A 22,492-nucleotide genomic window follows, 5' to 3' on the forward strand; every position below is an offset into this window, starting at 1 on the left:
GATTGAGTGACCTGCCCAAGGTCACACGGCCACAGTGGCAGGCTGGGATGTAGATCCAGGTTTATCTCCTTCCAAGATTGCCTCCTCTCCACCGCTGCCTCTCAGAGGGCTGGTGTGAGGGGGGAATGAGAGAAGGGAGTGAAAGCCTTTTGTAAATAGTTACAGGCTATACAAATGTCACAGCTCCTTATTAATCAGGGAACCTGGCTGTTCCTCCAGCCTCAATTTAATGAACAGCATTATTATTATGGATTTGTACACTCAACTCTCACCTTTACTATATTAAGAACTGGGGTCCTAAAAAACAAAACAAAACAAAACAAACAAACAAAAAACAACAGGTGATGTCTTTGCTCCTTCTTCCCTAAAGTTCATGTCTTTCAAAGAGAAAAAAGCTAAAAAGGGAATATCTGGCCATATTTAAAATGAAGATTGCCTATTCTAGTCATGGGTGATGATGGCACTGTAGGGTGGGTAGGCCTCTGCAAGGGGTGGGGTCAGTTGGAATCATTATCACCAAAGACCAAGAGAGGGTGAGCTGAACCCTTTGAGTGGGCAGTGGAAAGAGCCTGGTGTCAACCCCATGCCTAGGGAGGAACAGGAGTCAGACTGACCCTGATTCAAATTTTGCCTCTACCATTCCCTACAATGAGAACTTAGTCACATAAGCTCTCTGAGCCTCCGTTTCCTGATCTGTAACATGGGGGCAGTAATAGCACTTACTGATTCTATTTTGTTGAAAATTAAGTGGATGGCAAATTTTCCATTGATGGCTGACACATCATTGACAATCAATGAATAATAAATAATAATAAACATCAACAATAATTACAAGCTCTTAGGCTTATATAACACAAAAAAATAATTTCAAAAGGAACCACAACTATTACAGGGATCAGAAAAAATACATCTACACCATCAGTTTAATATTCTTTCCCAGTGGACTACCCAATCCTGAGCAGACAATTGGCTTGGCAGGCATGAATGAAATAAAAATAAGGGCAGCTCATTTGTTCATTTCTTTACTTATTTATCCAATGAAGGCACAGTGGTAGGGCTGGAGATTCAGGGACAAACAGGAAAGATGAAGTTTTTGCCACCCTGGAGCTTCAGAATCAGGCTAGACAGACTTGAAGCAAGTGATCACATAAGTGACCGAGACAATTTAGATAGCACTAAGTGCTTTCCAGACAATATAATGGGCTGATGTGATAGAATGAACTGGATGGCCATTTCCACAGGGCAGCAGGGAAGTCCTCCAGTGGGAGGTGGCTGTTAAGGTGTGTTGTGAGACTCAAGTCAGCCACTCGGAAATATGGGGGAGTCGCAGGCCAAGGCCACAAGCGGCTGCTGACTCCCTCCAGGGTGGTTAGAGCTCTGTGAACACCAGAGCAGATGACACTCTTCGAGATCAGGAAGAAAGGCAGGGGTCAGCTCACCTGGAGATGAGTCGGCCTGGGTGAGAAGTTTCAATTTCAAGTTAAATGAGAAGCCGGTGGCAGGTTCTTCCAAGTTAAATGATGCAAATATTTAAAGCTTATCAGGCCAAGTTCTCCAAACTGAGGTTAGCTTTGCCAATAGGCTGAGGGACTCATGCAAAGCCGGAAAGACATGAGCAGAAACGGGGTTACTCAGTAACATTACAAGCTATGTGGGGTTCTGTAGACCATGGGGTGAGGGCCCAGTTTAGAGGGTGGGCAGCGGGCTCCAAAGAGCTGGCTGATCTTTTTATAGCAGAGTCAATACTAAAAGGACTTGGAGAGCCTGGCCGGTTTTGTTCAGTGGTTGGAGCATCAGCCCACGGACCAATGAGTCGCGGGTTTGATTCCAGTCAAAGACACCTACCTCGGCTGTTGTTCGTCCCTGGCCCTGGTCAATGTTTCTCTCTCCCTCTCCCACTCTATCTGAAGATAAATAGAAAAATATCCTCAGATGAGGATTAAAATAATGAATGAATGAATGAATGAATGAATGAATGAATGAATGAAATGGACTTGGAGAGCTCACGGTAGCAGTAGGAGTGTTAGAGAATCGAGGTCAGAAAACGGGTAGCCACTCGGATCACAGCCAAAACAATGCCACAAAACTAGTCTTGGGAAGGTGTTGGCTGTTGATGCTGTTAAACACTGGATGTCACAACCCATTCTGCCACCTGCGCTGGGCCATTGCTGCTGCCCACATCATAATGGATGACAGGGTGAGTTTGCCTGATTGGTGGAAGTTAGGTAACCCACCTTGCCTCAGCTGCAAGGCAGTTGGAGAGCCAGTATCAGCCTGTTCAAAGTCTATGATGGGAAATGAACTCTGCCTCCATCAAGGTATGGGGTTTCTCAACCAGTGGAAGGGGATCAGACCAAATTAAAGATTCACTTCGAATTATAGCAAGGAAATTAACGACAGCGTGGCCAGTCAGGGAACTTTGATCTTCTTCGAGAAAAATGAAGAGTGTTGGGCTCCATCGCTGGCAGTAGGAATGGAGAAGACACAGATTTTAGTGAGAGAACAACAGAGTGAGTAGAGGTTAATGACCGAGTTTGTGTTTGAGATACACAGCCAGGGATACAATGGGCACAACTGTGCAGTGTGTGCTGGAAAATGACCAGCAGGCTCTTTAGGGAAAAGATGCTCTGATTTGTAGCATTTCCCAAAATTTGCAGAATTCATTTCCCATCATAGACTTTGAACAGGCTGCGGCAAGGTGCGTTGCCTAACGTGCACCAACTCTGGGAAGAGGCACACGGTCAGCTGTCAGGAACCCATCTGAGGGTACAGTACTGTTTTGACTACAGATGATGAGGTCTCCCAGACAGAGCAGAACTGAGCCCAGAACCTTCAGGGCAGATTGAAGAAGAGGAGCTCCTATAGGGCACAGTTGTCAGAAGGAAAACCAAAAGGGAATGGGCACCTCAGGATCAAGCCCAGTCTGGACCCTGTTAAGCTTTCCAGAATTAGCTTCTAACATTCACTCACTCTCTTAGCAATCTCCTCCTAGACTGTGAGCTATTCGAGGGCAGAGACTTGTTCTAACTCAGCTGTGTCCTCTAGGTATGGTCCACAGTAGGCACTCAGCAATTAATTTCACTAATATCTCAGGGAAATTTATGTCCACCAGTTTCATGAGGCAGCATAAAAATAACTGTATAAATATGTTGCAAGAAGACATTTTGGCTCAATGTAAAACAATCTTCCTGGCAAGTCTTTAGGTAGACACCTCCTTTTGTCTGTCTCACACCACTCCCGTTCTCCTGGGAACTGTTACCCTACATTCCAACTACAAGGTTCTCGAGGCAGTCACTTTTTTCTACGTGAATCTACCAGTTAGTCGTTATGGGCACTTGACCCAGCTGGGACTTTCAGAATCGAAGCTTGGAGAGCCCCTCTCTCGTGGCAGCTGTGGGAGAAGAGGTGGCAGTGGTAACAGCACTGTTTACTGGCCGAATCTGAAGTTAGCTCTGTGAAGGAGCAGCATGAGAATACCAGCAGCGATCCCCTGGCCCCATTCGCTCTTAGGTCCAGCCGTGTTACTAGCCTTCTTCTGTTCTATTACATTGCCCCACATTCCTCCAATAAACGTCCCTTTGCCTAAACAGGAGCTAGATTTCTTCCTCAGCAACCAAGAGTCCTGAGCCTGATAAATGCCCGAGAACTCTCCAAATACATAGTTTGTCCATCTGTGTGAAAAGTAACGTGGTTTTCGCTACTGAAAGTATTCATGCAGTTTAAACAACCAACGCTCAAGGGGTTTAAAGAGGGTATTTCTGTCACGGGTGGAAATCCTAAAATAACAGCAACAGTAGCAGCTACCTCCAAGTGAATGCGTGCTACGTGCCAGGCATGTGTGGTAGCTAAGTGGGGACGCTGGGTTTGACCCAAGGTTATTAAAACTTAAAAGTTCTGTATTACTAAGTTAGAGGTTTTCAAATCTTTTAGTCTCAGGATCCTTTTATGATCTTAAAAACTGAAGCCCTTAAATAAGTTTTGTTTGTATGGGTTTTATCTATAGTTACTATAATCGAGAAATTTAAAAGATTTATAAAGAACAAAACCCCATCACGTTAACATAAATATTTTTATTACAAGTAATTATTTTTAAAAACAAAAAAAATTAAATGAGTGGCATTGTTTTACATTTTTGCAAATCTCTTCTGTAGCTGCTTCATTCAATACGTCGCTGTGACTGGATTACAAAGAAAAGCTGCCCTCACACACATAGGCAGTTGGAAAAGAAACTTTGTGAATCTCCTAAAAGGGTTTTAGGCGTCCTCAGGAGTCCTCCGATCACACTTTGAGAACCACTGCAGTAACTTGACTGCTTCTCAGGTGAAGACTCTACACAGACATGGACTATTACTGGCTGGCAAGTCCACCATGGCTAACACATTTCAAACAAATTTCCAAAGGTGGTGGTGGTGAGAGAAACTTGAATTCTCTTGTTAATTCAAAGTGACATCAATTTTTAACTTGAGTTCATAAATTATTCTTTTGCCAGCCAAAAGGACATATTAGGTTTTTTTCAAGTTTACTTTTCTAAACTAAGAAAAGAAAGCAACATGTCATATACAAAGTTAACATTTATATAGTGCTCTTAAAGTTTACAAAGCCTCGTTCTGTGCCCACATGATGCCATTGAGTCTGTAGAAGCCACACTTTATAGAGGAAGAAAGCTTGGAGCAGAGGCGACTTGCCCAAGATTGCCATCAGCAACCAGGCAGTGGACAGAAGCCTTGTGACCAAGTGATGTGCGTGCAGGATACCTATGCTCTTGCTCTAATGAACATATGTCTCACTTTTACAAGCTGGCTTTCCAAGCTAGGAAGGGGGGACCCTTTCATTTATGTTCACTTTTTTTTCACATACACAAGAGACAGCATCTGTTCTAGAATCCAACTGGATTTTATTTGACACAGAACACAATAGGACTGCAGGAATAGCAAACTGAAAAGACAAAGCAGAAAAGACCCCGTTCTATCTATTAATTTACAAGTAAGTAACAGAAGGACAAATCATTAAATGAATAACAAAAACAGTTGAGCTTGATGGAAGAATATTCTTTTCCTAGTGCCCATACCTGAAAGACAAAGTAAATTGTTTTACTAATTCCTTAGTAATTTCCTGTTTTGAAACTATAAAACCTGCTTAAACATATGAAAAAATTTGACGAAAACTTTGAAAATATGTAAGTGTACTCTAAGACTGCGTTATGACACTGGTCTCTTGCCCCTTTCATCTTATGATACGCTGTAACATCTTACCTACGACCCCCTCGCCCTTCGTAGTAAAGGTCCCTCCCTGGGACTCAACCATACCCACCTGACTCTCCTTCCAGATACCAGAGAGATGCTGGGAAGTATTAGGGAGGTGAGAGAAAAGTCAGAGCTGGTGGTTGTGAGAAGGAACTGCACCCGTTGACTCCAGTCAGTGGCTCAGATGGTTTGAGCTCTTGACCTCCTACCTATGGCACTTTTTTTTTTTTTAACCTCCACTCCAGTTTGAGGTAAGGCAAATACAGAATAGTAACAGAACAGCCTTCATTTTCGAAATCTATCACCAGTTGTCATTACAGCTCTGACTGCACTTAGCACTACAGAAAGTGAAAAAATTAAGCATAGATTTCAAGTGGTTTCTGATTTCCCAGAAGTCAAAATTTGGCTCTAACAAGATTATAAAAGTAAACAAGGCCAGGAAATTTCTTCCACACACAAATGGTCTTCTTGAATACTTTCATTACCTTACTTAATCTTTGGTCCTGGTTCTTTTTGGGTAGTTAGCCTCTGATTAAAATATTTTGTTACATGGATGAAAACCAGGGTACTTGAACTCCCCATCACTGCTTCAATCATCCTGAAGGACTACTAGATCCTTAAAGCTCTTTTCATAAGAAATCGACTTGAATATTGTCTAAAACAGTTGTGCCCAACTTTTGTGTTTGTTAGTGGGCAGAGCTCTAGTGTTTGTTAGTGGGCTGGAGAACGACCCAAAAGTTGCCTATCAGATTAAAGAATGTTATAGTTTGTTCCTAATGAATTTGCTTTCCCAATGCACTGCAAACTACTGCCTGGCAGTCACTGGTTGGATACAGTGACAGTTTCAAAGCCCAACATAAGAAACTCTTCACACTCCCCACTTCTTAGGCTCAGTCCTGGGCATATGTAATAGACAACATGAGACAGTTTTGGTCTAAAACAGAATCCTGAGCCTGCTCTAGAGAAGAGCAAGTCACAAATACCTCACGAGAACTCAGAAGAGTGCTTCTGCCCTGGCCAGTTTGGCTCAGCGGTTAGAGCGTCGGCCTGCGGTCCGGAGAAGAGTGCTTCTGCCTTGGCATGTATTACTGTCACGGTTCCATTCAGAATGCAAGCTCCCCAAGAGCAGAGGACTCTCTTAGACATTTACATTTCTTACACATTACTTAACATACACTTTGCTAAATACAGTGCACAGGTATGAGTTAGATACTGAGTATTTGGCAAATTTCTTGAAAAGGACCATGCATTTGGTATGACTTCCAAACCTCTTTACCCAAGTAAATATCAAATCTAAAAGCAAAATAACTGTACAAATAAGGAATTTCTAAGCATTTAAAAAAGAACACTATTTTTTGTATTTAAAAATAATCATATCCTATTAATAAAAACTCATTTAAATAAAAATACGTTTCAAAAAATTTTTTTAAATACAATGAATATTAATTTTCAACTGTTAGAGTAGCTAAGATGGAAAATGAGTCTCCAACCTTAATCTTCGAATCCCTTAGTGGTAACCATCAACAAGAGCTTCTTAGCTTTCCTATCTCCATATACATACTTATATGTACATGGGTATATATGCACTGTTTAAAGGGAGTGTAGCCCTGGCCAGTTTTGCTCAGTGGTTAAAGCATCAACCCACGAACCAGAGAGGCCCGGGTTCGGTTCACGCTAAGGGCACGTACCTCGGTTGCAGTTTGTTCCCGGCCCTGTTGGGGTTGTGCGGGTAGCAACCACTCAATGTGTCTCTCTCACGTCGATGTTTCTCTCTCTTCTTCCCTCTCTCCCTCCACTCTATCTCAAGATAAAAATGCAAAAATGTCCTTGGGTGAGGATAAAAAATAATAATAAAAATAAAGGGAGTGTAAATTAGTACATATTCTTAGAAAAGAAAAATCACACACATCAAAAATAAAAATATACTCCTTACCTATAAATTCCTCTTTTAAGAATTACTTAAAGATTCATGCATAAGGATGTTCACCTCTACACATTTTTTTTTTTTTTGGTTAATCCTTACCCGAGGATATTTTTCCATTGATTTTTATTTTTTTTTTAGAGAAAATGGGGGGCGGGGAGGAGAAACACTGATGTGAGAGACACACATCAATTGGCTGCCTCCCACAGTACCTGGACTGGCACAGGGATCAAACCTGCAACCCAGGTATGTGCCCTTGACCAGAATCGAACCCATGACCCTTTGGTCCATGGGCCAACACTCTAACTGGGAGCCAAACTGGCCAGGGCCCTACACATTGTTTTTAACAGTGAAAAACTGGAAATCTAAATGTCTATCAACAGGAATTGATTAAATAAATTATAGTATATCTACATAAAAACATAACCTGCAACCATTAGAAAGGAGGTAGTTCAATATGTGTGAATATAGAAATGAAATGAAATGAAAAAGCAAGGTAAGTTACTATATAAGATGCTCATTTTATGTTAAGGAAAAAATTATATATGTATACCCACCCATATACATACAAGTACATATAGGTAGACAGTCAGGAAAGCTAAGAAGCTCTTGTTGAAGGTCACCTCCAGGAGTGAGATTAGATGACTAAGGTAGGAGACTCACTTTTATGGTCTATCCTTTTGAGCATTTGAATTTTTAAAAATTTACCATGCCATGTTTTATTTACATAATAATGATGTTGAGACAATCATAAATGCTATATCAGAATTAATCATTATGAGATAAACCAAAGAAACAAGATAGGTGGATACGATTCTGCCCCAAACAGATATCTGACATTAGTTAGCCCCTGGAACCTTATTATGGATGTGGTTTTGAAAATATTTAATAGTTTGCAGATTCTCAAATTTTCTACTTTCACAGACTCTAGACAGTTGGAAAACTCTAGGCTGAAAACTTCTAAGGTTGGCCACACCTTTGTGCACTTTCCACAAATCTGAGTCCTTAATTAACCAAAAGCTTGTTTATAAAACAAGGTTTGCTCCATGTTTTAAGCTTATGCACCCTTCAGGTGAGACAAAGAACAGCACTGACCACAAAGCCCAGTCTTACAACATCGAAACAGGCAGACACCTACTTTTGGAATTCCCACTCTCTGTTGTCCAGCGGACACACCTGCCGTGTTTTGAGCCAGCGAGAGATGCAGTGGAAGTGAAAAGCATGCTGGAAGAAAAGATACATTTTATTAAAAATAACTCTGTAGGCTCAACCATCTACTGACAATATCTCTCAAATGCAGTGGGGTGGTAACCCAGGGAGCTGGAGAAGAACAATGGGAGACAAGAGACAACAAGAGGCAAAAGGTCACAACCCATACAAGGATATTTCAAATGAAATATTTGCTAGAAATGTCATTACCACTAAAGAACCGTGTATGGCCCAGCAGTGAGTTCTCTCCCGTTCTCTTAAGGGAAAATGGAATGTGGCTCCCTGGTCCTATTCGGCCTGTAAGGGGATACTTTTACATTCCTTGGACACATGCAGATTTCAAACTTCCCCTTTCTTGGTCCCAGCTGCACTCTCCTCTCCTTGGAAGAATAGGAACGCAGGAGAAGAGCCTTCTCAGCCCCTGGTAGTGCACAGCCACTGCCACGCACTCAAAGCTGAAATAGGTACTTCTTCAGCTTTCCTAGGGGCTCAACTCTGTTTGAAGAACTTTATTTCCAGACTTGTTCATAAACATAGTGCTATTACAAGGGCTCAGTACTCAATAAGCCTTTAATGGGTAAGGGATTTAGTCTTAAAAGGGAATGAGATAAAAAATCAGGGTAAAAGGAAGTAGTATGATGAACAAACTGCCCACAAGCAGCTGAAAGAGCATCAAAGGACTTAATTCATGATCAAGGAAGGAAGTAAAAAGGCAAGAGACCCAAGAATACTGGTAACTGACAGGGAGCTAGGAGTTGGCTTTTAGATTTGGGGAAAAGGACAGCCTGTGTGCCTTGCACCCTCATAACCTGCAGATGCTCATCACAACACCTCTGCAATGACCATGTACTCCTTCCCCCTGCTCACATGGGTAGAGCATTAAAATAGACGTGTTGCTCCTCATCTAATCTGTGATGGGTCAGCTTAGGTGGGGTACAGGAGAGAAATGCTGACACTCAACAAAACAATGAAAGCTGCCCTGGCCAGTTTGGCTCAGCGGTTAGAGCGTCGGCCTGCAGTCCAGAGACACCGGGGTTTGGTTCCCACTAAGGGCGTGTATCTTGGTTGCAGTTTGTCCCCGGCACTGATTGGGTCGTGTGGGTGGCAGCCAGTCGATGTCTCTTTCTCTCTCTCTCTCTCTCTCCCTCTCTCTCTCTCCTGCTCTATCTGAACAAAAAATAAAAAATGTCCTCGGGTGAGGATAAAAAAACAAAACAAAAACAATGAAAGCTTTTGCAGGCTTGATTTAATAACAGCCTTGAAATCTGGTGAGTTATGTCTTCTCCCAAAACATGCATGGGACTTAAAGAAGAATCACAGTATGGATTATTATCTTGTGAACTGTCTTCTGACAAAGACAAAATTAGAATTCAGTAATTAAGAGCAGAATCCAAAGCTACTACACTAGGAATATTCAACAGGACAAATATTCTCCCAGAGTGACAGCTTTTGGAAGACCCCTTTCCTGCTGACTCTCAAACAACCCATTATGAGGGGAAAACCCCCCAAAATTTCTAAAAGGCAGAAAGCTGAGGCATTTTTCTCAATCATGGGAACAGACTCACCTAAGAGTATCCAAGACAACCTTCTCCACCTTCCCCCACCCCCATTAGGCACTCTGCAGCAGTACAGGGTCCTTGTGCACCCCAACTACCTCAGAAAAGGAGGGAAAGAAGGGATACAAATGAGGCTGCATGGCAGGTAACACCATCTCTGAATGTGCCTGATCCAAACTTTCTTCTTGTTAATAATCTAAGACATCTAAGACATATTATGGGAATGTTGAGCAGTCTCAAAGTACACTGACCAGTCTTTACAGTTGAGAAAATGTTAACATATAGTCAATCACTAAGCATTATAGCAACCCTGGCAAGCAAGTATGATGGGTATTATCATCTCCATTTTATAGACAGGAAACTGAAACCCAGACAAGTTAAGTGACCTGCCAAGTTCATGGAGCTGGTTAGTAAAAGACCCAGAACTAGAACCCAGCACTAGTCCAAAGGTTTCTACCACACCTCTTTATGGCAGGCTCTCCCTGTAAGTCTCTCCTTAGCCAAATTTAGGGGAAGTTCACTCTCTTCCTTCTACCACAGAGTAACAAGGTTCTTAGTATATGCCTAAATGCCAGAGAGAACAAAGAGCCAATATATTTTATTTCTTTATCCCCATAAACAATAAACCCTGTCCCTTAGCCAATACAGGCTTCTGTGAAACTACCCAGAGGGCCCAGACGGAATTAAGACAGTCACCACAAGGTGTGGGTGAGCCCCCAAAACTGATAACTATTATCTCTTCAGTAACCACCAGTACTCCAAATTTGTATTTATTTAATAATTTTTAAAATATGTTTTATATTGCCTTGACTGGTTTGGTTCAGCGGTTGGGAGCGTCAGCCTGCGAACCAAAGAGTCGCGGGTTTTTTTTTTTGTTTTTTGGTACGTGCCCCTGGCGGGAACTGAACCCAGGACTCTGATCCGCAAGCCGATGTTCCAACTGCTGAGCCAAACCAGCCAGGGCAAGAGTCGTGGGTTTGATTCTGGTCAAGGGCACGTGCCTCAGTTGCAGTTCATCCCTGGCCCTGGTCAGGTCGTGCAGGAGGCAACCAGTGGATGTGCTTCTCTCACACTGATCTTTCTCTTTCTCTCTCTCTCTGCCTCCCACTCTATCTGAAGACAAATGGAAAAATGTCCTTGCATGAGGATTAAAAAATATAAATGTTGTATTGATTTTTTAGAGAAAGAGAGAAACATCAATGTAAGGGAGAAATACTGATCGGCTGCCTCCTGCATGCCTCCCACAGGGGATCTAGCCCGTAACCCAGCCATGTGCCTTGACCGGAAATTGAACCTGGATCTCTCAGTTCATGGAATGACGCTCAATCCACTGAGCCACACTGGCCGGGCCAAATTTGTATTTATTTAACAAACACTTATGCTTACTATTTGTCAGCAGGTGTTCTAAGCACTTTGAACATAAAATCATTTCATTCTGATTAAACTATGCATTCTACTATTAGCCCTATTTTACAAAGGAACCCAGGCTGAGAGATGTCAAATACCTGCCCGAAGTCACTTAGTAAGTTAAGTCACAATGAGGGAATGGTGGTCTGACTCCAAGCCTCTTAGGCCTGTGCCATGCAGGAGGCTATGGGTCCTCTATAACCTTGGCATAGGAGGTCCAGACAGAACAATTTTAGCTCATCTGACTGGGATTACAAGGCTATAAATGAATTTTTAACACATGCTAGAAATAACATATTTGATATTTGTTATCCTTCACAGCTGTCACACCCTGGAAGGCTGTACATTCAGTCCAACGATATTGCACAAAACATTTCTGGCATGAGCCATGTTAATAAAACAAAAACAAAAAAATCTGAATTTAGTACATTTGCCAAACTTAAAATGCACAAGAGCGCATGTGTGCACACGTGCGCGAACGTATATGCACGCGCGCGCACACACACACAAACTTGAACACTCAATTTATTCACCAAACTTAGTTCCACAGGACACCTACCCTTAAATTTTAAAAAATATGTTAAGAAGGCAAAGATTTCTACCAATAGGAGAATATTCCAAAACCTGTGCCACAGGCTCTGAAAGCAATTCCCAAAGATGAATCTGCAAATATGGCTAACAAAAGTGAACCCACTCTGTAGTTAAGACAAACTAGTGCCTCTGCAACAACTAATAATTTTTACTCTGTAACAGGTGAATAGCATAAAGATTTCATCTTTTTTACTATTTGTATACCTTTTGAAAGGTGGGCTAGTCATTTTTTTTCCTAGTTATTTTCAAGACTGGCAAAGCAGAATAAGTGGTAATACGTTTACAAGCCATGCTTACAGAGAAAAACATTTCCTTACATTACAGACTCCCCATGCAACGGTGCACTCTTCAGAAGTGGCAGACGCCTGGTTAGCCTGACATTCTATGCCTGTGGGAACAAGAGCAACAAGATCAGACCGTAGGAGCAATGACCTTTCAATCTATAGCAGTCTTACCTGCACAATTACAATGACATGTTTGGAGTGGGGGGGCGGGGTGTACACCTGAACAAAATCTCCAGTGAGTAATCGATAATAATTGTTTTCTTAATGAATGTGAAAAGGGGTGAAGAACAGATAAGGCAGAGATGTGACTTAACAGTATACTTTGCAATGATTACCTACCCTTGTTCAAGAACAGAACAAAGAAAAAAAGCACTTTTTAATTCTGAACATAATCTGACTTGTCCAAATAAAAGTGACTCCTTTTAATTTGGTAAATTTCATAAACTCTTAAAATCATCTCATAACTCTTATTGTTCTGAGAACTAGCATCTCTTCCTCTCTTCCCTGTTGTTGGTGAATGCTTACTTATAGGGCCTTAGAACACCCAGAGTTGCCCATGTTAAGCTCCAAAGCCTAAAGGGGTCAGGCAGACATATGTGAACTGAAAAAACAGTAAGATAAAAGGGGGTGAAGAGGCCTGCGGCAAACTATAGGGTGTGCTCTGTGCAAAGACATCAAATATCAAGGCGTTTAAAAAAAATTTTTTTTTCTTTATTGATTTGAGAGAGAAAGGGAGAGGGAGAGAGATGGAGACATCGATGAGAGAGAACATCGATTGGCAGCCTCCTGCATGCCCCCCACTGGGGATGGGGCCCACAACCGGGGTATGTGCCCTGTGCCCTGACCAGGAATTAAACCTGCAACCTCTTGGTGCATGGGTTGATGCTCAACCACTGAGCCACACCAGTCAGGCTAGACCCTTTTTTTTTCTTTTTATCCTCACCCGGGGACACTTTTCCATTTGTTGTTCAGAGTGGAGGAAGAGAGAGAGAGAAACATTGACGTGAAAGGGACACATCGAGTGGTTGCCACCCGCACAACCCACTTCGGGTCGGGGACAAACTGCAACCGAGGTACGTGCCCCTAGCGGGAACTGAACCCGGGTCTCTCTGGACCACAGGCTGACACTCTAACTGCTGAGCCAAACTGGCCAGGGCCTTTTTTTTTTTCTTTAAATATTTTTTCTTTATTGATATTAGAGAGAGAGGAAGGAAAAAGGAGAGATAAAAACATCAATGAGAAAGAACATCAATTGGCCACCTCCTGCATGTCCCGCCCACTGGGGATCAGGCCCACAACTTGGGCATGTGCCCTGACAGGGAAATTGAAGCGGCGACCTCTTGGTGCATGAGTTGATGGTCAACCACTGAGCCACACCAGCCAGGAAAATCTTAAGATGTTAAAACACTGTCAACAAAACAAATCTGTTCCACTACTGGGTTAGAGATTTGGGACCCACCACTTACTGATGTTTGTGGTCCTTGCAGTGATTCCGTCTGGTGGACAGAGCAAATTACTGAAAATGTATGCCATATCAACTTCATAGAGGGGGAAGAGAAGAGAACTTAAATAAAATGAAAATCTGAGATCAAGAAGTGATGAGTAACTTTACTACGAATAAATATTCAAGGAACAAAATTACTCATGTAGCCCTGGCTGGTTTGGCTCAGCAGTTAGAGTGTTGGCCTGAGGACCCGAAAGGTCCGGGTTTGGTTCCCTCTAAGGGCATGGACCTCAGTTGCAGTTTGTCTCCGGCCCCGCTTGGGGTTGTGTGGATGGCAGCCACTCGATGTCTCTCTCACGTCAATGTTTCTCTCTCTCTTCCTCCCTCTCTCCCTCCCGCTCTTTCTGAAGATAAGTGCAAAAAGTGTCCTTGGATAAAGATAAAAAAAAATTACTCATGTATAATTTGCTTTTTCTCAGGGTAGTAACCAAATGGAGTCTTCCCTTTAAAGAAGAAAAAGCTTCAGGAAAGACTATTTAATAGGAGACAATTACTTCAAACTTCCATAGGAGGAAAATAGTAAAACTGTAAGAAAATAATGCTGAGCCCTGGCCAGTTTGGCTGAGCGATTACAGCGTTGGCCTGCGTTCTGGAGACCCTGGTTTGGTTCCCGCTGGGGGCACGTGCCTCGGTTGCGGTTTGACCCTGGCCGTGGTTGGGTTGTGTGGGTGGCGACCACTCGATGTGTCCCCTTCGCGTCTATGTTTCTCTCTCCTCTATCTGAACAAAATATTGAAGAATGTTCTCGGGTGAGGATAAAAGAAAAAAAAAAAGAAAATAATGCTGAGATGTTAATGGTCTTAAAGGAAGAGCTATACCATGATAAGGGTTTTGTTCCTTTCGAAAATATGGAAGGCAAAGAATATGGAATCTCAGAACTTGCTTTTGCTGATTCACACTATAAAGAGAATAAGCGGATTTTAATTCTGATAAAAGTGGAGATCCAGCATCTATGCAGTATATTCAAGAATTTATTGGAGCTGTGAATGCACTATCATATAAAGGGATGGCTGAGAAAATGCAATCTGAGGTCCTTCAAGTTGGATCCTCTCACTTAAATGAGGACTATGTATTATGAAAATAGTTAAATAAAAGACACAATTATTTAAGTAATAACAAAACTGTTTGAAGGTACATTATCATGCTTATATTTTTCTAGGTATAGGTATTTATTATTATTATTGATTTTAGAGGGAGGGAGGGAGGGAGGGAAGGAGAGAGAGAGAGAGAGAAAGAGAGAGAGAGAGAGAGAGAGAGACATTGATCAGCTGCCTCTGGCCAGAGACCCAATCGGGGATTGAACCTGCAACCTGGGTATGTGCCCTGACCAGGAACTGAACCCACCACCTTTTGGTGTACGGGATGCTCCAATCAACTGAGCCATGCCAGCCAGGGCTAGGTCTAGATATTTTTAAAGAGCTCTATCTTCCTATGCCAAATGCAAAGTAGGCTCTCAGTACTTGAATAGGCAAACAAAAACTACTTTCATAAACAGAGAGAATGGGGGACAAATATATATTCCTTGCCAGAAAAATCCCTAACAAAAAACAAAAATATATAGGAGGGATAGAATTACAATCTAGAATGCCAGATAAAATGGCATGAAAAATTACTGGCCTGCCCAGCTAGTGTGGCTCAGTGGTTGAGCATCAACCCATGGACCAAAAGGTTGCTGGTTTGATTCCCGGTCAGGGTACATGCCCAGGTTGCAGGCTCCCAATCAATGTGTCTGTCATTGCTGTTTTTCTCTCTCTCCCTCCTTCCCCCTTCCTCTCTAAAAATCAATAGAAAATATATTTTAAAAATTTACTAAATACGAATAGAAAATGTTCTCAAAATGTCTTCAAGCTTTGGTGCAGAGAGAATTACTCATTAATTTAAACGGGAAAGAACAGGAGAACAGTCAACCTAGAGCAGACAGACAAGCAGCGTGTAATAGGTTCCTATCATACCCCCGGCAAAGGCAGATGCTTATTTCATATGATATACAAAGATTGGCAACTTTGAAACTTCAATAAAAGCTAAGGAAGCAATGGCTTCATCTTGAAAGTGAACAGATTCCAGTTTCAAAACACTGATGGAATTGTGGTTTTAGGAAGAGACTAATTTCTTATGGACAAAGGCTGGGCCTAAGCTTTTCTGGATGCCCTCTTCATCTGGAACTAGATAACCTGAGGTAGTGGAAAAAAATAGATTGTATATTTCAGCAACTCTGTAAAACACCAAGAAATGGATCAATATAAAATAAATACAGCCCTGGCCGGTTTGGCTCAGTGGTTAGAGCATCGGCCTGCAGTCCAGAGAGACCCGGGTTTGGTTCCCGCTAGGGGCATGTACAACGGTTGCAGCTGGTCCCCAGCCCTGGTTGGGTTGTGCGGGAGGCAGCCACTCGATGTGTCCCTTTCACATCGATGTTTCTCTCTCTCTCTCCCTCCCACTCTATCTGAACAAAAAATGGAAAAATGTTCTTGGGTGAGGATAAAAAAAATAAATAAAATAAAATAAATACAAACCTCAGATGGTATGGCTCAGTTGGTTGAGCATCGTCCCATGCACCAAGAGGTCATGAGTTCAATTCCTGGTCAGTGCACATGCCCAGGTATCAGGCTCAATCCTGGGGGCATGCAGGAGGTAGCTGATAGATGTTTCTATCTCTCTCACCCTTTCCCTTCCTCTCTATCAATAAAAACATATTTAAAAATAAATAAATATGAAGCTGTAGAATCAATTAAATAAATACAGGCATGTAGCCCTGGCCAGTTTGGCTCAGCGGTTAGTGTTGGCCTGTGGTCTGGGGAGAACCGGGTTCGGTTCCTGCTAAGGGCATGTACCTCAGTTGCAGTTTGTCCCCGGCCCTGGTTGGGTCATGTGGGTGGCAACCACTCGATGTGTCCCTTTCACGTCGATGTTTCTCTCTCTCTCTCTCCCTCCCACTCTATCTGAACAAAATGTTGAAAAATGTCCTCGGGTGAGGATTAAAAAAAAAAAATACAGGCATGTAGCATCAATTTGGACTCAAAAAAAGAAGTCTTCACACCAAGAATGCTTTGTAGGGGAGTCCAACTGGAACACAGCCATAATCACTCTTATTTCGTTACAGCTAGGTATATAATTATTCATTTACTGCCAGACCAGAATATATTATAAAATGGCCATTGATAAACCAAGATTCTTATTTTCATTTTAACAAAATGTCTTTTTCAAGAATCATATTCCATTTACTTTTTTTTTTTTTTAAATCCTCACCCGAGGACATTTTCCATTTTTTGTTCAGATAGAGTGGGAGGGAGAGAGAAACATTGATGTGAAAGTGACACATTGAGCGGTTGCCACCCGCATTACCCAACCAGCGCCGGGGACAAACTGCAACCTAGGTACGTGCCCTTAGTGGAAACCGAACCCGGGTCTCTCTGGACTGCAGGCCAACGCTCTAACCACTGAGCAAAACCGGCCAGGGCTCCATTTACTTTTGAAAGGAAGACAAGCCCAGTTGTGGCAATCAGATTTCTCTTTAGTGTCTGTATTAAACACAAGGGTATATTTCTTAAGGATAAAGACTTGATCTCAGTCATTGTTTTATTCTGGTGTCTAGCGAAAGGCCTAGGATATAAATATGGAATGAATAAAAGATACAACTTGAAAATACTTTCATAACTTTTTTGTTATAGTTCGGTGTTCTACTTCTTCATCTGACATTTTAAAATAAACGATAAAGCAGGTGTCTAACTGAAGCCTACAATGATCCCTTATAAGAAATGACAGAATGTCAATGGGCTTTGTCTGTCATGGTCTTTCTAAGAAGTGCATTCTCTTCCATCCAGAGAGAGACACAACTACTTAAATGTAGAGGTTAAAAAAAAAGAATCAGGATTATATAAAATCATTAATAACTATTTACAGAAGAAAGCCCCAATAAAGTAAAATTTTTCTCTGGGTACAATTCCTTGTGAAAACCCATGGCAAAGAAATTGGCAAGCACATAATCAAATACCCCACCCAAACACATTTAAAAATGTGCGTGTGTTCTTCTGTGATGAGTTCCTTCTATCTGTATTAAACATCATGGTAGCTGCTGATCTGTTTTGACTATTGTGTGAAATGGTAAACAGGATCAAAACTCAAAAAAACCAAGGGCAATAAACTACCAACACCTGCTATGATCACTTTCCAACACAAAATATTTGATTTGTATTTTCCAAATTGCAATGATCATAAACTATTCCCCAATGTTGTTTTATTATTCACTGAGCAAATATTTACTGAGAACCCATAATGTACTGGACACTATGCTAGATGCTGGGAATAAAGCAGTAAATAACATGGACATGACAGGGGACAAATTAAATTAAATGGTTGCTACAAAGGAAACTACAGGATATCTTAGGAATATTTAACAGAACTGTCATATCCTGTGTTTGTGTGTAACTTTGGTCAGTGAAAACATCTTCAAGCAAGTTCAAGTGAGATGTGAAGGTTAGTTCTGCATTACTCAATGAAGTAGCCACTAGCCATATGTGGCTATTGAGCACTTGATATTGGCTAGTCTGAGTTAAGATTAGACTAGCCTTGGCTGGTGTTCTCAGTGGTTAGAGTGTCAACTCGAGCACCAAAGGGTCTTAGGTTTGATTCCTGGTTAAGGGTATGTACCTGGGTTTCAGGTTCGATCCCTAGCCCTGGTCGGGTGTGTGTGTGAGGCAACCAATCGATACATCTCTCTCACAGCGATGTTTCTCTCTCTCTCTCTCCCCCCCACCCCTTCCACTCTCTCTCTCTAAAAAAAAAAAAAAGCAATGGAAAAAATATCCTCAGGTGAGGATTAACAAAAAACAAAAAATTAGACTAGATGTAAGTGTAAAATACACTTCAAAGTCTTAGTACAAAAAAATAATGTAAAAGATCTCATTTTAAAATACTGACTACATGTTGAAATTAAAATAGTTTGGATATAGTAGGATAAATAAAATAAAAATAATCTGTTTCTTTTTATGTTATTAATGTGGGTACTAGTAAATTTTAAATTACGTATGCGCTTGCATTTGTGGTTAATATTTAGATTGAACAGTGCTGGTTAGACCAAAGTGGGTGGAGAAGAGGCAGAGAATATTCTAGGCATAAAGAACGGTATATGTGAGGACTCTAAAAAAGACCATGGATAATTCAAGAATGGAAAGCCAGAGAAAACGACCAGGGTGAGCAGGAGAGTGACTTAAGATGAAGTTGGAGAGGCAGGTGAATGATTTAAAAAATAAGTGCCTATAATTTCTAGTCTAGAAATTTGAAATTTCTTTGCTCTACTTCTGATCTCAATAACAAACCATTTTAGTACCTGGATGAAAAAGTAATCTCAATTCTTCCTAGTGTGGTCAACATTCTGGTCCCTATTTGCTATAAGTTTACTGAGTCTATCAATAGCTATAATCAAATCCACCACGTTTAGTGGAATATGTGGAGATTTAAATGAAATTTATTTATGCAATTAACTGCCTAATTACATGTTGGCAGTGATGTCCTCTTAACTGTGTTTGGGGCTAAGACTGAAAATCCTTTACGTAAGCCTTCTTTTATTTATAAATCTTGCCCAGCAAAAACTAGCTCTGATTGAATATTTTAGCTCAAAGTTTACTTTCTTCCTTTCACCTTTGCCTTTGAGTCTGTTTAACAGATGGAAAATATAGGAATCAAAAGTGTCTCTGGCCATGGCCGGTTTGGCTCAGTGGTTAGAGCGTAGGCCTGCTGACCAGAGAAGTCCCAGGTTCAGTTCCCGCTAAGGGCACGTATCTTAGTTGTAGTTTGTCCCTGGCCCTGGTTGGGTCGTGTGGCAGCCACTCGATGTCTCTCTCTCACATCCATGTTTCTCTCTCTCTTCCTCCCTCTCTCCCTCCTGCTCTATCTAAAAGATAAATGCAAAAAAAAAAAAAAAAAAATGTCCTAGGGTGAGGATAAAAAAAATAAAAATAAATAAATAAATAAATAAATAAAAGAGTGTCTCTGGGTCCACAATTCATTCTAAATGTGGCCTTGTCATCTTTAGACTGAACAGATTTATTCTGAGATGGGTATGCCTCCAGAACATCATAAAAAACTACTCTATTTCAAACATACCAATGAACTAGATGCAAAAGACCCCAAGTGCTCTGACTATGCTTTATATTTCATTGTGAAGAATAAAACTAGTCACATCAGGATAGCCACAATCTCTGTAACATTTTCAATTTCTTTCCATCCTCCTCTAATTACTTACAAAGATCCATAATGTGGTTCCTGCAGATGGCACAGTTATCAACCACAATATCCCAGGCCCAGAGGGCTACTGCATTCCACTGCAAAGAGAAAAAGGGAGGAACAAAGCATTCTTCTTGTGATACACATACACACACTCATTTCATGCTACAGCTGCAGTTATCATCTCTTTGGCCACAAGGACCACCAAATAGTTTTTGGATATTACTTTATTCTTATATTAGATGGCAACAGTAAGTTACACATATGCCCACCCATTCTCCAGATATTTGAGAATATGAACACAGAAATTAATGAGTCACCTTTTAATTTTACTCTTTCCTACAGTTTAAAATAATTTTGTCAGCCATATCAATGTAAGCAAATCAGGAATAATTTTTAAGTGCTTATTTCAGGTTTAATAAGTTGAATTACTGTGAAGGTTTCTCTGACACCTGCAGAAGAGCTCAATTTCTGCATAAGTGTCTGCTCTTCCAGACAGCTTTGGATACATCAGTGGGGAAGTGAAAACTAGGAACAGAATAAACTACGATAATGATTGGATCAAAATGGGTAATTGTGGGATAAGCTGTATAACTAATTACACAGTGTCAGTGCACAGAACAAGGTCATCACTTAAATCTTACAGATTACTTCACAACAAACTCTAGAATTCACTAGAATTTTATTTAGCTCCTGCAATCAAGTAACCTGATGTTCTCAACTTTTCGTATTCAGAGTCATATTTAGTTAAGGTAATTCCAATAAGAGTTTATCTAAAAAGTGGAATTTATGTAATTCAATCTCATGGCTTCTGCAATTATAAATATTACCAAACTTTCTTTTCACCCCAAAAATTTGGGGCCATTTTTCAAACTGTCCTCTCTTTCAACCCAATTCTGTGTCTAGTAACTTCTTCAGCACTTTTCATCCGACAGCTTCAACTAGGAGGAAAAAGATCCTACTTCTATTATTCTTCAATATGGCTGCTGGTTGTAACTGAGCACGCAGTGTCCACAATGAAACGCCAAAAAGCAACTATGAGGGGGAATATTGTCTGTGTTTAGCCAGATGTTCCAGGAATAACACCGACCCTGTTTCAGAATCTTCATTTTGAAAAGATTTTTTTAATCGTAGGTGGCAATCGGCACTTTTCTTCCAAATTCTTAGCAAACCACTATAAAGCATTTCATGCAAAAAGGCACGTTCCACACTTTCTGCTTTCCCACTTTTAGCAGGTCATTTGCAACTAGTACTCAGCCCTCCCTTAAACGACACGATTTGGGCTGGCTCGCATTTTCTTTTTAACAAATTCCATAATGATTTTTTTTGTTTTTCGAGGGGGGATTCCTGATATGATATGACTGGGGCAGCTTGCGACAAATCAACAGACCTCTGAAAAGCAACAAGAGTTTCACTCAAGACACTTTTACTAGGAGGGGTTCGGGACAGAGAAGGGGCTAATGGTAATGGACGCCTCGATTAGGCGAGGACCCGATATGGGTTCCTCACGATCAGAGGGACCCCGAGCTTCTGAAAGGGGCGGGACAGAGAGATCAGCCGGCTCCTCCGAGGCCTCCAATGCGGTAGGACTTCAGGTTCCCGGCTTTCGCTGCACTGCCCCATCCTCCACACTGCGCATCGCTCCGACTCCCCCTTCCACCCCCTCTCTCCCCCCCCCCACCTCACCGCCCCCAACACCACCACCACCACCACCACACCAGTGACAACTCAGACGCTTGGCTCCCGTAGCCAAATCGCAAACCCGCGCATCTCAATAAGCACCTCCGTGATTGGCCCCTCAGCCTCTTAGTGAAACCAATACTGCCATTGACAGTGGGCCGCAATCATGCCGATCAACCCTAAGACCCGCCTCCCAGCTTCCTTTCGTGGTACCCAGTCCAAGGAACGCCCCGAAATGAAGCCCTTTCCCCCGCGCCTCGGTCATCCTCGGGCCTGCCAGCTAGATCCGCGCCTGTCTAGCTTCCTTGAGGAAGGCGCTGGCGAGACCCAACCTTTTTCACTTCAAAGCGCTTCTTGCCCGCGCCGCTGTTCGTGCCGCTCGGGGTATCCACATCCATCGCTGCCGCCATTTTGGAAACACACGCTCTGCCGTCCGGCCACTGCGCTTGCGCACCAGCGCACTCCTCGCTCCACCCCCCACCCCCCTCCGCCCGGACACCTCCTCCTGCGCCCCACCCCTTACTGGCGCGCGGAGGGTAGGTGGGGGGCGGAGCACGTGGCCACGCCTCTTAAAGGCGCTGGCGGAGGTTTTCCCCTCCTGCCATTGCCGGGGAGGAGGCGGTGGCCCGAGAGGCTGGGGCGGGGCCGGGTGGGGCCAGGCCGGGCAGACGTGAGCGAGCCGGGTGGAAAAGCTCCAAAGGACTCGCTTTCGTCGCCCCCCGCGGGAAGGCCCGGGCCACACAGCCTCAGCTGGGGCGGCGGCCGCTTCCTCCGCCTCGGCCGCGACCTGCAGCCCCGGCCCCGCCCCACCTTCCTGGCCGCTGCACTGCTCGCGTGCCGGCGGGGTTTCCACCGCCTTCCTCCGGGGAAGGGGT

General features: G+C 42.4%; 1 protein-coding gene across 1 annotated transcript; it reads right to left on the minus strand.

Annotated features, from left to right (window-relative positions):
- Positions 1–4,873: 4,873 nt before the first annotated feature.
- Positions 4,874–22,078, minus strand: RBX1 (ring-box 1). The gene is made up of 5 exons (XM_036252669.1): positions 21,950–22,078; positions 19,957–20,035; positions 12,245–12,315; positions 8,303–8,388; positions 4,874–5,068 (listed from the first exon to the last, which is right to left on the minus strand). The coding sequence occupies exons 1-5, from the start codon at positions 22,025–22,027 to the stop codon at positions 5,056–5,058; spliced, it is 327 nt and encodes a 108-aa protein (XP_036108562.1). The 5' UTR covers positions 22,028–22,078; the 3' UTR covers positions 4,874–5,055.
- Between the last annotated feature and the right edge of the window lie 414 nt (positions 22,079–22,492).

The sequence above is a fragment of the Molossus molossus genome, unplaced genomic scaffold, assembly GCF_014108415.1.
Source record: "Molossus molossus isolate mMolMol1 unplaced genomic scaffold, mMolMol1.p scaffold_m16_p_10, whole genome shotgun sequence".
NCBI lineage: Eukaryota > Metazoa > Chordata > Mammalia > Chiroptera > Molossidae > Molossus > Molossus molossus.